The following is a 15,551-nucleotide window of genomic DNA, read 5'->3' as shown; positions in this document are numbered from 1 at the left end:
TCTATATCTAAGTGAGGGTATCTCTGTTTTTGGAGCCCTTGTATCTAACCCAAACCCTTAATCAAATCTGCAGCAAACTTCCCTGAAAAATTCTACCCTGGCATCCGATCGTGCGTGGGATATTTCAGAGGGATTGGTTTAGTGTTGGCTGAGATGGAGGTCAAAATCAGGCTCATCACAGAAGACTAGAATCGGCAATATGCAGAGCAATTCAGCTGCCACTGAAATGCAGCCGCCTCTGCCTGCCCCGTATTCATAGCTTCCTGATTCCTATCTCAGCTGCCCCCTCCCTCCCTTTTCCCTAGCACGTCAGTGGATTGTGCAGGGCTCTCTATGGGCGTTGTAGAGTATTATTCAAGGGCCAACAGCAAAGCTCAGCTGGCTGGACAGATGGCATTTCAGTGTCTCTTCTCCTCGTCCTTCCTTTTCAGGGAGTGTCCAGGAAGTGAAGGTGAAAGAGGCAGATATAGATGACATGGTTCCAGACACAGAATCGGAGACCAAAGTCAGCATCCAAGGCAAGGGCCTCTGATTTGAAAGTGTTTTATGCTTTAGAAACAGAGTGAAGGGAGCAATGAATTTTTCTCTGGTAGCTACACTCACAGGAGGTGGACCGATTACCCACTTGGTTCTGTTACAACAGTCTACGTGCACTATTGAGCATTAATGGCCAAGATCAAAGTCACTGTCGGCATGTGGCTAAGCAAGATGCTCATAGGAGAGACAGGTGCACAGAAATAAGGAGCACCCAGGTGGAAGCCTATGTCTCTGGACAGGATGGTCTGTTGGTTTGAGGCCTAGCTTAGTGTTTGGGAAGCCTAAGTTCAAGACCTTGCTTGGCCACAGACATCCCTGGTGACTTTGGGCAGGCCCTTAGCCTGTCTATGCTTCAGGTCCCCACCTGTAAAATGTGGATAATAACCCTTCCTTTAACCCCATTCAGCTCAACCAGCAAGGGCTGGTGCTTTCAGAGTGGGAGTGTCCAGGTTCTATCCCCACCGCTGGCAGGGCTGGAGTGAAGTACCTAGGAGGGCTTGGTGAGAAATGCTCAGAATATTGCAGGGACCTTGTCAGCACACAGGGCCTGGATCAATTGTTGCTGGGATAGGATCCAACCTTCATGGGGTTTGGGTGTGCTCAGCAACATGCAGGATTGAGCTCTCAATCTGCCCCTGCCCGCAGAGAGGTCTGTCTGTCTCTCTGTCCCCACAAGCGCCTGCTCTCCGTGCTCAAATTCACGTCATGTTATTTCCTTGGCCAGGAAACCCTGTGACAATCATTGTCGAAAACTCCATCGATGGGGCCAACCTGAAGCACCTCATTGTGATGCCGTCTGGCTGTGGGGAACAGAACATGATCACCATGACCCCCCCGGTCATCGCCACCATCTACCTGGACAGCACCGAGCAGTGGGAAAGGATCGGGGTGGAACGCAGGGCGGAAGCCATCAAGTTAATCATGCAAGGTAAGTACTTCTCATGCCAGACAGCAAATCCCTCTTCAGACTTGCGTTAGGGACACAGGAACTGCCACACAGGACTGGCCCCTAGGTCCATCTAGCCGAGTAGCCTGTCTCGGAGAGTGGCCGGTACCAAATGCTTCACGTTAAGCACATTGGGCGACAGATAGAGGCCCAGGGATCAGCCAGCTGGCCTGGCACTCAGGAGACACCAGTTCAGTTCCCTGCTCTGCCACAGACTCATGGTGTGAGGTTGGGCAAGTCACTTAATCTCTCTGTGACTCCATTTCCAACCTCTACAAACGGGGAGAGTTGCAGTGCCCTGCTGCACAGGGGGGTTGTGAGGGTAGATGGCAGGAGCTCCGCAAACTCCCACCATCACCTGGAGCATGGCCCTGCTTCCACTCTGCCCTTCTCCATGAAGCCCGCCTCCACTCTGCCCCTCCCCCTGTGGGCCCACCCACGCTGTGCCCCGAGGCCCCTCCCCACTAGGCTTCTTCCCCCTGAGGTCTTGCCCTTGCTCCACCTTCCTATGCAGACAAAGGCCCAACCCAGTTTTCAGTCCTGCTGGGCTTTTGGGCTCCAGTTCATTGCTGGCTTTGGCTGTTGTGCGGTGGATTGGATGGTTCTGGGGTGGAGGGCATTTACTCTCTCACTTTCCTGGTCCTTCTCACATGAACAGAGAGCAACAATACCCGAAGTCCAGAGGTGCAAACAATTCGATGTTTATTGGGGCGAACTTCCAGCAAGCATGATTCCAGTTTCCTTCCTTAGTGTCCCCCTTCCCAGCTCTGACACCTTGCCTGTGTCCCTGTTCCTGTTTCCATCCTCTGTTCCCATTCCCCTCTTTAGCAAAACATGATCCCAATTCCCCCACCCCAGTCCCTGTTCCCATCCCCCCCTTACTTCCTGATTGACTGCTTGAGTTCTGCTTAGTTATACCTTAACCAATCATTTTACTGAAATTTAACTAACCAATCGTAACATATTGTAACATGGTTATTTAACCAATTATATTCCACCACCTTAGTTTACACCCAACAAAATTAATTATACAGCAGACAGAAACAGTCACAGAACCAGACAGAGATTATACAGACAAACAATAGGGAAGTGGAGACTACAGTGATAGAACAATATAGAAATGAGGATTTCACATCCCAGCTATTGATAAGTGAGTTCTTGCCAGACAGGATGCTATCAAACTGAATTTCCTTTTACATCTTCTAGGCTCTTCCCTTTCTCTGGAGCTGATAGGAATATTAGGGCAGGATTGTATTCCTAACAGCCCAATAGCACCTTATTTCAATGTTACTAGTTTGGAATGTGAGGATGTGACCATACATTTCCCAGTTTATGGCTGAGCTCTGCTGCTTAGCTGAAGAACCAGGCCTCAGATTGTCACAGTAAGAGAAGGCCATTACACAGACAGACAGTGATTTTTGATTCTTTCTTTTATACCTTTATAACTAGCTAAGTGATAAGAATACACCTAAATTCTTAAAGTCTAGGCCTTTGCAGACAGGCCGGAATATCTATCTCCTAACACAAATCTGTGTCAGGTTGGCACTTGGTAGCGAGGAAGGATAGAGAAGCTCATGACCATTGAGAGAACTTGGTAGGTTCCAACAGGTGTCCCTTTCACTACACAGTGGGCTCCCTTGTGGGCTGTCTAAATTAGGCACAGAGTATGAACTACAAACATCCCATCCATTAAGCTTTTACAATATGGGGAAACTGAGACAGACAGTGACTTGCCTAACATCACATCACGCAGTGAGTGACAGAACTGAAAACTGAACCCAGGAGTCCTGACTCTCAGCATCTTGCTCCAAACACTAACCCACCCTCCCCTCCTGGAGCCTGGCATAGAACCCAGGCATCCCGCCTTCCAGGTCCCCAAACACTGTAATCACTTGGCCCCATTCCCACCCCGAAGGGAGGATTCATGCTGATGAGGAACAGGGCAGTGCCCATGCCAGTCGGCTTCCCCACCCGACAGCTTTCTGCCTTTGCTTCCCTTGAGTTGCTGTGTCCCTCCTGAGAGACACCTGCAGAAAAAGGGAGAGCCACACAGCTCAGACGGCAGCGGCAGGGGTCACAGCTCTGACTTGGTTTGCCTTACGCATGTAAAGTCCTCATTAGACGCTCGCCAGACATCGCACAGCTCCTTCTTACTCTCCCTGTTTCAGGTTACACGCAGCAGATGGCTTTCAAAAAACCCGACTTCTCATACGCCGCTTTCAAAGGCCGGCCATCAAGCACTTGGTGAGGACAGTGGGTTTTCTAATGCACCCTCTTGCTCAGTGTTAGCCTGACCCTACACATGCAATATGTGATCCAGAGCAAGTCAGTCTCCAGCCCAAAACCAGAGGGCAAAGGTCAACACACACAATGGGAAAAAAGTACCCAATCCAACTCCCACAGATGACAATGGAACGACACCCAAAGATGATCTACAAAATCACCTAAGCAGAAAACTCCCAAAGATGATCTACAAAATCACCTAAGCAGAGTAGGGGCTTAATTCCCTTTGAAAGTCAATAGAAGTTTGGTGCCTAACTCACTAAGGCACTTTGGTAAATCCCGCTGGGTGCCTATTTTCATCTTTAGGTGCCTAAATACCTTGTAAATGTGGCCCCCAGTGATTTCAGTGACAGGTCAGTGTGGGTGAGCGGATGGCTTGAGGGATTGGGAATGAATAAGGCGAAGATTTAGTCATGGGTATTTTTAGTAAAAGTCACGGACAGGCCACGGGCAATAAACAAATGTAAGCAGAGTCAGGATGAGATCTACCCTGACATCTGGTGGTACATTATGAGGAGTGGGCAAAGGAATTTTAGGAATGTGCATTTGCATTGGTAAACCCACTCCACTTAGCATAACACACAGCAGCATGGGATGGTTATTTTCACACTGTGGAATCCCCAATTTCTTTGTTATTGGGGCAGGAAGGAAATAAAGGGGCTGTTACCTTAATTATGTGAATGAGGAACTATGAGACTGCTTTATGACAGAAATGACTCAACCTACATTAAATAGTACTTGCTAGATAAGGGACATGGGTTCCAAAACCCAGTGAAGGGAGAGAGGCTGGGGACTGGTGTGTGTACCTGATGGTATGGGCCCCTTTTGAGGGCCTGGAACACCAATTGCACTTCCTCCTCTCTCCACTGTTAAAGAGCAGAGCTAATTTTGAATCCTTTAGGAGTCCATCTAGAGGTTGCTGACCTGAATTCACGTTGGGCCATGTGGCAGTGGGGCTCTCCTACTACAAGTTGAAATCACTAAGCGCTGAAATCACTAAAAGAGCTAAGCTTACTAAGCTGAGATCATTGAGTGCTGTGTTAGGTAGTGGGAGAGCCTGAAGATCTATCACCAAGCAGCTGGCAGAGCGGAGCAGTCTGCAGCACGTTGGAGCAGCCCATGGAACAGTGAGCAGTGTGGAGCAGTTTGTGGGGGACGGCTGACGTGGTTCACGGGTCTGCTGGAGGAGCGGCACAGCTGGTGGAGTGGAGCCAGTCGTGGTGAAGGCTGCAGCAGAACTCCACGGAGAAGCGGGGCAGTCGGCCCTGGCCCACGTAAGGTGTCCCTAGCACCCTGTGTGTGCGACCCGCCCCCCATTTCCACCCAGGCTGGGGGGGGTAAAACTCTGCAGATAAACTTTTGAACTCTGGGGTGGCACTGACCGGAGACTGAGACTTTGGGGTTGTTGGACTTTGGGGTGATTGGACTTAAGACCCTAAGGACAGTGCCAAATGTACTTGGAGGTGGGTTTTTTGCTTATGGTTTGTGTATAGTCCTGTTTGTGGTGTCTCTCCAACGTGATGCCACATTGTTTCCCTCCTTTATTAAAAGGATTTTGCTACACTCAGACTTCGTGCTTGCGAGTGGGGAAGTATTGCCTCCTAGAGGCGCCCGGGGGGGTGGTAGGTAATTGTCCCAGGTCACTGGGTGGGGGCTCGAGCCGGTTTTGCATTGTGTTATTGAAACGGAACCCCTGGATACTGAACCCGGCCCTTGTTGCTGCCAACTCAGAGGGGCAGAAATTCACAGCCCGTGACCTGTCCATGACTTTTACTAAAAATACCCCATCAGGGTGTCACACCCCTGACTAATTCTTAGCTGTTCCTAGGGAGCTGCTGCTGTGAGGGTCCCCAGGGTGCTGCTGCTCTGGGGGGTCCCTGCTGTGCCATTGCTCTGGGAGATTCCAGGGGGCTGAGAGCTGGCTACTGCTCCAGTGGCAGGGTCTGACTGCATCCACCCACCCACTGTTCCGAGGCCCCTGGGGACTGCTCTCCGACGGCCTCCGGGGCTGCTCCCAGGACTGCTGCTCCAGCTCTGCTCAGACTGCCCCCAGGGTGGCCCCTGGGCCTGCTGCTGCCTTCGTAATGAACTCCGGCTCCTTTCAGTTTTAGGTGGCTAGTTTGTATCTGGATCAGACTAACTGTTACCATAGGCGCCAACTTTCCCCGCCCCTGGCCCCGCCCTGACTCCACCCTTTCCCTGCCCCTGTGCTGCCTCTGTTCCAACCCCTTCCTCAAAGTCCCTGCCCCAACTCCACCCCCTCCTTGCCCCTATTGGACCTCTTCTCCAAATCCCTGCCCCAGCCGCGCCTCTTCCCTGAATGCGCCGCGTTCCCCCTCTTCCCCCCTCCCTCCCAGCGCTTGCCGCACGAAACAGTTGTTTCGCAGTGCAACCACCTGGAGCTGGGGGAAAATGCGGGCATGCAGCAAGCTCAGGGAAGAGAGGGTGGAGGCAGAGTGGAGGCAGAGGTGAGCTGGGGCGGGGGGCTGCCAGTGGGTGCTAAGCACTTACCAATTTTTACCCATGGGTGCTCCAGCCCCGGAGCACCCACAGAGTCGGCACCTATGACCATTACCACTTTGACAACTGTTCATTGGCTTGTGTGAAGTTGAGTTTGATGACTCTCCAGTCCAGTTCCCAGCGGCCAGCTGTCCACAGCGGGCCCCCAACCCCACTATCCTGGTTGTACCACTGCAGGCGGCGAGAGCTCAGCACATCTTAAGTAGAGCCAGACGAAATAGGGAGCAGTGTCTGGATGCGCTTTCCCGGACCAGTGGTGACATTTTCCCTAGCTCCTGCTCACTCAGGTTACCATAAACTGACCCACGTGAACCTCACTCCATTTACGGCTGTGAATCGTCTCAACTCATACCTGAGTGGAGATGGTCTAGCTTTCACACTGAGGGCAATTCCGGGAAGGCAGGAGTGATCGTGATGTGATTGATTCTGCCCTCAGGCTGACGGCGTATGTGGTGAAGGTCTTTGCCATGGCTAAGAAACTGGTGCCCATTGAAAAAAAAGTTATCTGCGGGGCGGTGAAATGGCTGATTCTGGAAAAGCAGAAACCAGACAGAGTCTTCCAAGAAGATGCCCCCGTAATCCACGGAGAGATGGTTGTACGTGTTTCCTTTGACTTTTACAAACCAATCACTACCCACCTCAATCATCACAGCAACTTGTTGGTTCATAATTCAAAGGGATGTCTTACTGGGCTATATCCCAAAGTCTGTGCTCACGCAGACTGATCTCTCTCTCCTGGTGCAGTTACATGGGCAGCAGTGAATGGAGATTCAGGCCCAATGGGCCAGATTGTATCTATTTAGTCCTTAGTGGACTTCTTAGAGTCTTTGTTACTTCTCCTTTGTTGGGAGTAAACATTCTGCTGGGGGTAGATCATTTTGGGTTTTGTTGTTGTTCGGGGTTTAGGTGTGAAGGGGGGCTCATTGTTGGAGCTAGAGGTGTCACAGTTGGGATTTATGGGTGCCAGCATTTAGGGCATGTCAGTGTTAGGGTTTATAAGGTAAAAGGGGGTGTTGGTGTCAGGCTTTTGGAGGTGTCAGTGTCAGGATTTAGGGGGCATCAGTGTCAAGTTTTAGGGGTGTCAGTGGTGGGGCTTAGGGGGTCTCAGTGTTAGAGTTTAGGAGTTGAAGGGGTGTCAGGGTTTAGCAGAGGTGCTGGAACTAGGGGTGCGTGGGGTGCTGCAACAACCCCTGGCTTGAAATGGTTTCCATTATATACAGAATTACAGTTTGGTTCAGTGGCTCTCAGCACCCTCGCTATAAAAATTGTTCCAGCGCCCCTGGGGTTTAGGGATGTCAGTGTCTAGGTTTAAGGGGTCTCTGTGTTAGGGGTCTCAGTGTTAGGGTATAGAGCAGAAGGGGGTGTCCATGTCTGGGTTTAGGGGGTGTCTGTGTGTGGGTTTGTTAGACAGAAGGGGGTCAGGTTAGTTATGTGAGTGTTGTTCTCATGGTGGAAAGACATCTCCGAAGGAGATCTCTGGCCTGGCCTGATGTTCCCTGGGCATTGGTTCCCCAGCCAGCTCCCCTCAACTGAGAATGCCTTGTCCTTGCCTCTCATGTGCTTCATCCCGGGCTTAGTGATTTGCATTGCCCCAGAGGAGTGCAGCTGTCTTGGTGCTTCACAGGCCAAAGTTTGGTCTTTGATGTCACTGGGGCTTGATCCATTAATAAACGGGAAGCTGCCTGGGAGCTAGTGGCAGGACCTGAGCACCGGCCTGGTGAGCTAAATTCTCTCACGCTGGTTTAATACGAAGCATCTCTATTGACTTGGATGGAGTTCCTCCACACTGACAAAAGAGTAACAGTAACTGAGATCAGAACCTGGCCCAGCTATAGGTCTGGCCATGACTGAGAGTCCATTCTTGGGTAGCTTTCTAGGAAGCATGTGTTCTAATTTCCTATGCTGAGGTCCTGGGATTAATTCTTTCTTTTCATGGTACTCGGGGGACTTTCTTGTCCCAAATCTGTCCTTCGCTCCCCTTTAGGGAGGGTACAAGGGTGCTGAGCCTGATGTCTCTTTAACGGCTTTTGTGCTGATTGCATTAGAAGGGGCCAAGGACATCTGCAAGGATCAAGTCAACGTGAGTATCTCTTCACCGTATATTCACTTCTATGTTCATACCCAGGTTTTCCCATCTTTCCATCCCCTATGAAACATGCCCTATCACATGTGAAATTTGCTGGGGAAGGAGCTAATAAATCTGCATTTATTCGTGCCATATATTAGCAAATAAAAAAAATTGTTTCCTCTAATCTTATAGAAACAAAGCTTATAGGTCCAGAACATTCTAGCAAGTTAGTAAAAAATGAATCCACATACGGAATACCGGAAACATTTTACTTCAAACATTTGATTGCCTCTTTTTCTTTAACAACAAAAACAGCATCCCAAGCCCCGCCCAAGCCCAGCACCCCAAGTGGTTGCCTGCCCCTAAATCTGGCCCTGGTCTGTGGTATCAGACAGAAGCTGCAAGAGAGGAGGATGAGGTGATGTGGTGGGCACGTACAAAGAGGGGATGAAGAGAATCATAGGCGACAACACTGTGGGTGTTCTGGGGCTCAAGCACCCATGGAAAAAAAATAAGGGGTGCTCAGCTCCCACCAGCCACAGTGGTTTCGTCCTGGCTGGCTGCCGATCAGCTATTTAGCAGGTCCCTGGGGCTGTCCACTGATCAGCAAGCAGCTGGCGGGAGGCACTTGGGGGAGAGGACAGAGAAGAGGGAGAGGCCGGCTGGTGGGGGGAGGGGCTTTGAGGGAGGGGGTGTAGTGGGGGCAGGAAGAGACAGAGGAAGAGTAGGGCCTTAGGGGAGGGGATGAAGCAAGGACAGGAAGAGGTGGATAAATCATGCATGCGAATCATGCATCAAAGTTGTGAAATGGGCTACAAATGCAATAGAAAATAAGGTATTCAAAAATTTAACAAATGGGGGGGATGCCAAAGATACTCTGAGGCGCCATTGGGCTAGGGCTGGCCCTGCCACAGACTTTGGTCTCACTTCTGATGACATTCTGCATGTGGTCCAGAAATGTCCCCTTTCACTGGCCTCAAATATCTCATTTCCATGTTTTCAGCCTCCTCCATCTTTCATCAGCACAAAATTAACTGTGAAATTAAATAAAGCTGGAAGCCACATGAATTTGTAATTTCTTAATGTAACCCACACACCTCCTGGGTGTGGCGTTCTGTCCCATCTAGTGGCACTGAAACCACTTAGAGAGAGATTAATGAGTCTGCTCTAGAACCTTTGAGCTTTTAGTTCATGCAGTAGAGTCTCATGCATTTAGCTCTGCAGGTCCCAGGTTCAATCCTGCTCGCTGATGACCAGGGTCTGTCGGTGTTACATTAACACCACCCAAGACCTCAGCCTAACTCATGAGTTTGTTTTTCTTTTGTTTTCTTTGTCACCTCCTAGAGTTTGGAAGGCAGCATCAACAAAGCTGCTGATTACTTAGCCCAAAGGTACCAGTCTCTAGTCAGACCTTACACTGTGGCTCTTGCATCCTATGCCTTAGCGATGGTGGGGACACTGGACACTGAGAAGGCGCTCATGAGAGCTTCGACAGGTAAATCAGAGCATCTAATCAAGTACTGGAAAGATGTGGCCAAGTCAGGATGGGGTTCAGGGAAGAGAAGCAAAGGAGGTTGGGGATTGATCCTGCTTTGAGCAGGGGGTTGGACTAGGTGACCTCCTGAGGTCCCTTCTAACCCTGATACTCTAGATTGGAGAGGGATTAATTCATGAGGAATGAATAACAGGCATAGATTTGTTCCTTTTGACCAGATTTGAGATTGATCCGGCTGGTTGTAAATCCAGAGTAACTCTTGTGGGTTGAGTGGAGTTACTCCAGATTTACACCAATGTGTCTGAGATCTGGATATGGCAGAGATATATGGTATTACTTGACCTCAGGAGGAATCTGAGAGCCCTGTACGTATATCTAAAGAATGAAAACCCCAAAGAGAAAGAGAGAGAAAAGGGTGGGTCAAGAGAATATAACTGGACGAAACTGAATAAAGGGGAATCTCAGCAGATATAGAACAATATTACCCACAAGGAAAATGGAGTTTGCCCCATTGTTTGGGATAGTTAAAACAGGGCAGGACAAAGCTGTTGTCTAGATATAACAATGTTATGTTGAAAGGTGCCAGGTGGGTCTTTGATCCCAAAACAGTCACAGACCTTGGCCATGTCTACAATACAGGGACTAGAGTGGCACAGCCATGGTGCCACAGCTATACTGGTATCACCCCATATCGTAAGAACATAAGAACATAAGAACATAAGAAAGGTCGTACCGGGTCAGACCAAAGGTCCATCTAGCCCAGTATCTGTCTACCGACAGTGGCCAATGCCAGGTGCCCCTGAGGGAGTGAACCTAACAGGCAATGATCAAGTGATCTTTCTCCTGCCATCCATCTCCATCCTCTGACGAACAGAGGCTAGGGACACCATTCTTACCCATCCTGGCTAGACGCAGACTGCACCGATGGAAGGAGTTTTCCATCTCTGTAGGAACTCCACCACCATGATCAATGGTAGCTAGGTCAACTGAAGCATTTTTCCATTGACTTAGCTGTGTCTGCACTAGGGATTAGATTGGCATAGCTATAGCACTCCGGAAGTGGGTGTATGTGCAGATGTTTCACATGCCCTGAGTGACCCAGCTATCTAAGTTTTAAGTGTAGACCAGGCCCTTGTTCAAGTTAATAGGTGTGCCAGGCACTCTTTCAGACTCAGTGGAGGGAGCAATCAAGACTCTTTCTGTAGTAGACACAGCTAGAAACAATGTAGGGACTGCCGAAGGCACACAGCAGGTGAAGAGCTAAGTCATGTGGGCTGAGAGGTTTCCCTGATTGCAAACGTAGGGGCTAGTATGTTGGTTTTGCACCCTGTGTGTTAGAGGCAGAAACCAGCTGAAAGCCTGGAGAAGTAAGATGAAAGGAAGCAGAGAAACATTGCTTGTTGGTCCTAGAACTCACTTCAGATGTGGACTTGGGGATTTCTCAGCAAGGAAGTTGCCTGTTGTTGGTTTCTCTCATGCTCAGGGAAAACGGGACTTTCTGTGCATTTTCTGTGCATTTGTTGGTTTCTCTCATGCTCAGGGAAAACGGGACTTTCTGTGCATTTTCGTAAGCAATCAGGTTTACACCATAGAACGTACCTGAGGCCTATGACCAATTCCTCAATGTAATTGAAACAGTCCTCCCAAGACCCCAAATATTGGGTAGCTGATCGTCCTGAAAGGGGCAACAATCAGTTCAACTTACCCATCCTCTGTGCAGAAAGTTGGGGAAGGAGTCTGGCGATGGTATCATCCAGTCAGATCTGCTCAGAATGAGTGGATGTCCTTGGAAAGAGTCCTTTAGCTCACCTTCTTTGCTGATGCCTAGAGGGAAATCGCTGGGAAGAGCGGAACGCCCGCACCTTCAACATTGAGGGCACCTCATACGCCTTGCTGGCCTTGCTGAAAATGAAGAAGTATGAGTTGGCTGGCCCCATAGTCAGATGGCTGAGAGAGCAGAACTACTATGGAGGGGGCTATGGATCTACCCAAGTGAGTATGATCCTTATAGTCCCGGGTATCCTTCCAAAACTGTGTTTTGTGGGCAGGTCTCTCATCGGAAGGGATGGGATTCCGATCACTTGAGTCATTGTAGAAAGCCCTGGAGAATGCCCAGTAGAGAACAATCCTGCATTGCCTGGGAGATGGGCAACGTGACCTATCAGGTCTTTGCCATTGTTAACCTAAGGCAGAGACCAGCACAGGAGCATGACTGAATCTTCTCACTAGAGGCTCCATCCTGCCAAGGTGATGGGTGTGAGCACATGCTTCTCTTTAACACAGCGAGTCGTCCCCAGGAAATGAATGGGCCTTCTCTTCCCATGGGCAGAAACTCACATGCATTTGGACTCATTCTGGCATTTGTTTGTTTTTTGGCCATTGGTCTGGAGACAGGGTACCAGGCGTGTACGACCAATGGTCTGAGTGTATATGACAAAGCCATTGTTGAATCATGACTAATCTGAATCGATTTGAGTTTAATCCATCTGTAAGTAGAACTGTAAGCTTATGTTTTTTGGATTCTTTTTTTAAAACTGTGCTTACACGAAGCACTGGAGAGGATAAAAGCCCTACTGCTTGTGACAGCTAAATAAAGATGGAGTGTCCTCAGATATCCCTCCCTTCCCTGGCGTTCAGGGGCCACTAGGAACTATAGGGTCTGTCTGTGTCCAGCAGCCTCAGTAGAGAAGTCCCTTTACATTCCTTGCTACTGAGTCTTGTCTTTTCTCTACCTAAATGGATGCTACAAGCTCGGCTGGGAGTGATCTATATTTTTGAGTCATGGACCATGTGTTCTATCCCTAACACTGTGCTGTGTGTGGCATAGATGTCTACACACCTCCTGGGTTCCCTCTAGTGGCACTGAGACCACTTAGGCCTGGTCTACACTAGGACCTTAAATCGAATTTAGCAGCGTTAATTCGAACTAATCGCTCAACCGTCCACACCAGGAAGCCATTTAATTCGAACTAGGGGGCTCCTTAGTTCGAATTTCGTACTCCACCCCGACAGGTGGAGTAACGCTAAATTCGAACTTGCTAGTTCGAATTAGGCTAGGTGTAGATGCAAATCGAACTTAGTAGCTCCGGGAGCTATCCCACAGTGCACCACTCCGTTGACGCTCTGGACAGCAGTCCGAGCTTGGATTCTCTGAGCAGCCACACAGGAAATGACCCGGGAAAATTTGAATTCCTTTTCCTGTCTGGACAGTTAGAATCTCATTTCTTGCTTTGACATCGGGGCGAGCTCCGCGGCACCTGCAACGATGCAGAGCTCTCCATCAGAGGAGTCAGCCCAATCGAAGAATAGAAAGAGATCCCCAGCATGGACAGACCGGGAAGTCCAGGATCTGATCGCTGTGTGGGGCGAGGAGTCTGTGCTGTCGGAGCTGCGCTCCAACAAGCGTAATGCAAAGACCTTCGAGAAGGTCTCCCAAGCCATGACACAGAAAGGATACAGCCGGGATGCAATGCAGTGCCGCGTGAAAGTCAAGGACCTGAGGCAAGGCTATCAAAAAGTCAGAGCGGCAAACGGACGCTCCGGAGCACAGCCCAAGACATGCCGCTTCTACGAGGCACTGCATGCCATTCTCGGTGGGTCTGCCACCACTGTCCCACCAGTGACCGTGGACTCAGTGGATGGCATAGTGAACCAGGACAGTTCCTCCTCGATGTTCGCCGATGGGGAAGACGAGGAAGGGTCCGTGGAGGAAGGTGCAGGCGACAGCGAACACAATGCCGCTTTCCCTGACAGCCAGGATCTCTTCATCACCCTCACAGAGATCCCCTACCAACCCTCCCCGGCCGTTAACCCGGACTCTGAGTCAGGGGAAGGATCAGGCGGTAAGTCGTATAAACAAGAAAACATTTATTTGTAAGAAAACATGTATACGAAAAATAGAAATACTATATCTAAATACTATATCTAAAAGTTTTAAACGGGAAACTATATGAACAGTAGGTCCACACATATAGGGATTGAGCAGTAGTCCTCCAGGGACAATTCGACAAAGGTGTCATAAAGTTCCTCGAAAAGCCTCCGCAGGAGGTTCCTAGGAAGAGGTGCCTTATTTGGTCCTCCGCTGAAGCACACTCTTCCACGCCACGACATCCGGATGTAAAGTGGAATCATCGCCTCCACCAGCATGGCCGCGTAGGGTCCCGGTCGGTGAAGTGCTTCCCTTAACATCCTGTCTTTCTGTAGTTGAGAGACCCGCCTCAGGGTAATCTCGTTCATGAAGTGCTGCATCTAATTAGGGCAATTAGCGAATAGTTACTGTTCTTAATGGTTTACTTATACTTTGCATAACAAAGCCCCTCGCTTAGCAGCCACGTGCTGTAGGCCACAGAGGAAAAGCATACATTGATCTTTCCCCTGCAGTGTCGGGAGTGGCTGGAAAAGGGTCATAGTATCTGATTTCCTCTGTTGTGGGGTGGCCTCCTCCCACGCACCCCAGCAGGCAGCCCCTTGCCTTAGTTTCCCCCTTTTGAGGGGCTTCTGCAATAACTCACAAGCCCTTTCACAGCCCATCTCAGGGTTGGGTTTATTAAATTAACAAATATTTCAAAATAAAGTTTGCCAGTCCTTCCTCAAGTGCATCCATGCGCTCCTCTTTATCAGGTCACTCCCAGACTTTTCCTGCCTGTTGTCCCACTCCCCAAGTCCCAGGTGGCTCCACTGAAGTCTACTCACACCCTGCAGTTTCTGTGCTTGTCTCTGTAGCCAATTATTTTAATTTAGTATCCATTTATTGTGTGATATGATTAATCAATATATTATATAATATATATAATCATTGTAAATTCACCGGAGTTGATTTGTAGGATTATAAAAGTATAAGATTGATCAGTATTTAGAGGAACTATGTAGTAGACATGAGTAAGACAAGCTGAAATGCAAGAACCTGTAGATTGAGGACTGCAAAAATTTGGTAATATTGTGAAAGTATAAGGTCTTAAATTTAAATAATAAAATGCTGTAACAACAGATATCGTCTCTAACACGTGCCTTAACCACAAGATAAAGGTGGTACGCCAACGTTAATGAGAACCTACACAGCCTATAGAATTCAGGGTCCTGTTGGGTATGGACTGTTATATTGTTCTCTGGTTCATTCCACGTAGTTTATTAAATTATGTGTGGGTATCAGACCCAATGATCAGTGATTTTAAGGACACTGTGGCAATCCAAGATGGAGTCTGAAAACTGTCATCTTGTGACTCCATCTTGTGACCTTCTGTTCACTGTCAGCCCGGTCCGGATAAAACTGGTCTGAACGGGTTTTTCCCGCCACTGGGCGATCCCCAAGGTTCCATCACCTCAGCCTGTTTCCCGCCTTTTTGCAGATCGTACCATGTTTTCCTGTCGTAGATTCTGTAGAAGAGCTGGGGTCACAGGCTGATGGGACCATCCATCACAGCGACCGTGTGTGCGGTGTCGGGGCTCCATGGCACTCGTGCGTCAGGGAAGTTCACCATTCGTGCCCGGAGTGAAAGGGAAAGAAGACGACACGTTACCCTCTCACCTGTCCTGTGCCTGGGGAACGTCACCATCCAGCGGGTTCCTGGTCCGCGTCTTCCGCCCTGACGTCACCGAGGGACTCCCCAGTGCTCCTCCTCCCAGGGTTTCAATGACCTGCGGAGTAGAGGTCCTGGACGTCACCCCGCCGCACCAGGGCTGGGAATGGAGTGAGAAAGCAATGG

The 15,551-nt window shown here is 49.5% G+C and overlaps 1 protein-coding gene across 1 annotated transcript in view; it reads left to right on the top strand.

Moving 5' to 3' along the window:
- Window positions 1-15,551, top strand: part of LOC123353778 (complement C3-like) — a 77,126-nt gene that overhangs the window by 33,814 nt on the left and 27,761 nt on the right. Inside the window, exons 23-29 of the mRNA XM_044995187.1 lie at window positions 432-518; window positions 1,262-1,465; window positions 3,652-3,727; window positions 6,723-6,882; window positions 8,271-8,366; window positions 9,699-9,849; window positions 11,678-11,866. Of these exons, the coding sequence (XP_044851122.1) occupies window positions 432-518; window positions 1,262-1,465; window positions 3,652-3,727; window positions 6,723-6,882; window positions 8,271-8,366; window positions 9,699-9,849; window positions 11,678-11,866 (963 nt within the window). The remainder of the gene's footprint in view (window positions 1-431; window positions 519-1,261; window positions 1,466-3,651; window positions 3,728-6,722; window positions 6,883-8,270; window positions 8,367-9,698; window positions 9,850-11,677; window positions 11,867-15,551) is intronic.

This window comes from Mauremys mutica, chromosome 20 (genome assembly GCF_020497125.1).
Source record: "Mauremys mutica isolate MM-2020 ecotype Southern chromosome 20, ASM2049712v1, whole genome shotgun sequence".
Taxonomy (NCBI): domain Eukaryota; kingdom Metazoa; phylum Chordata; order Testudines; family Geoemydidae; genus Mauremys; species Mauremys mutica.
The sequence above is the reverse complement of the archived record's forward strand: the minus strand, read 5'-3'. Positions and strand labels throughout refer to the sequence as shown.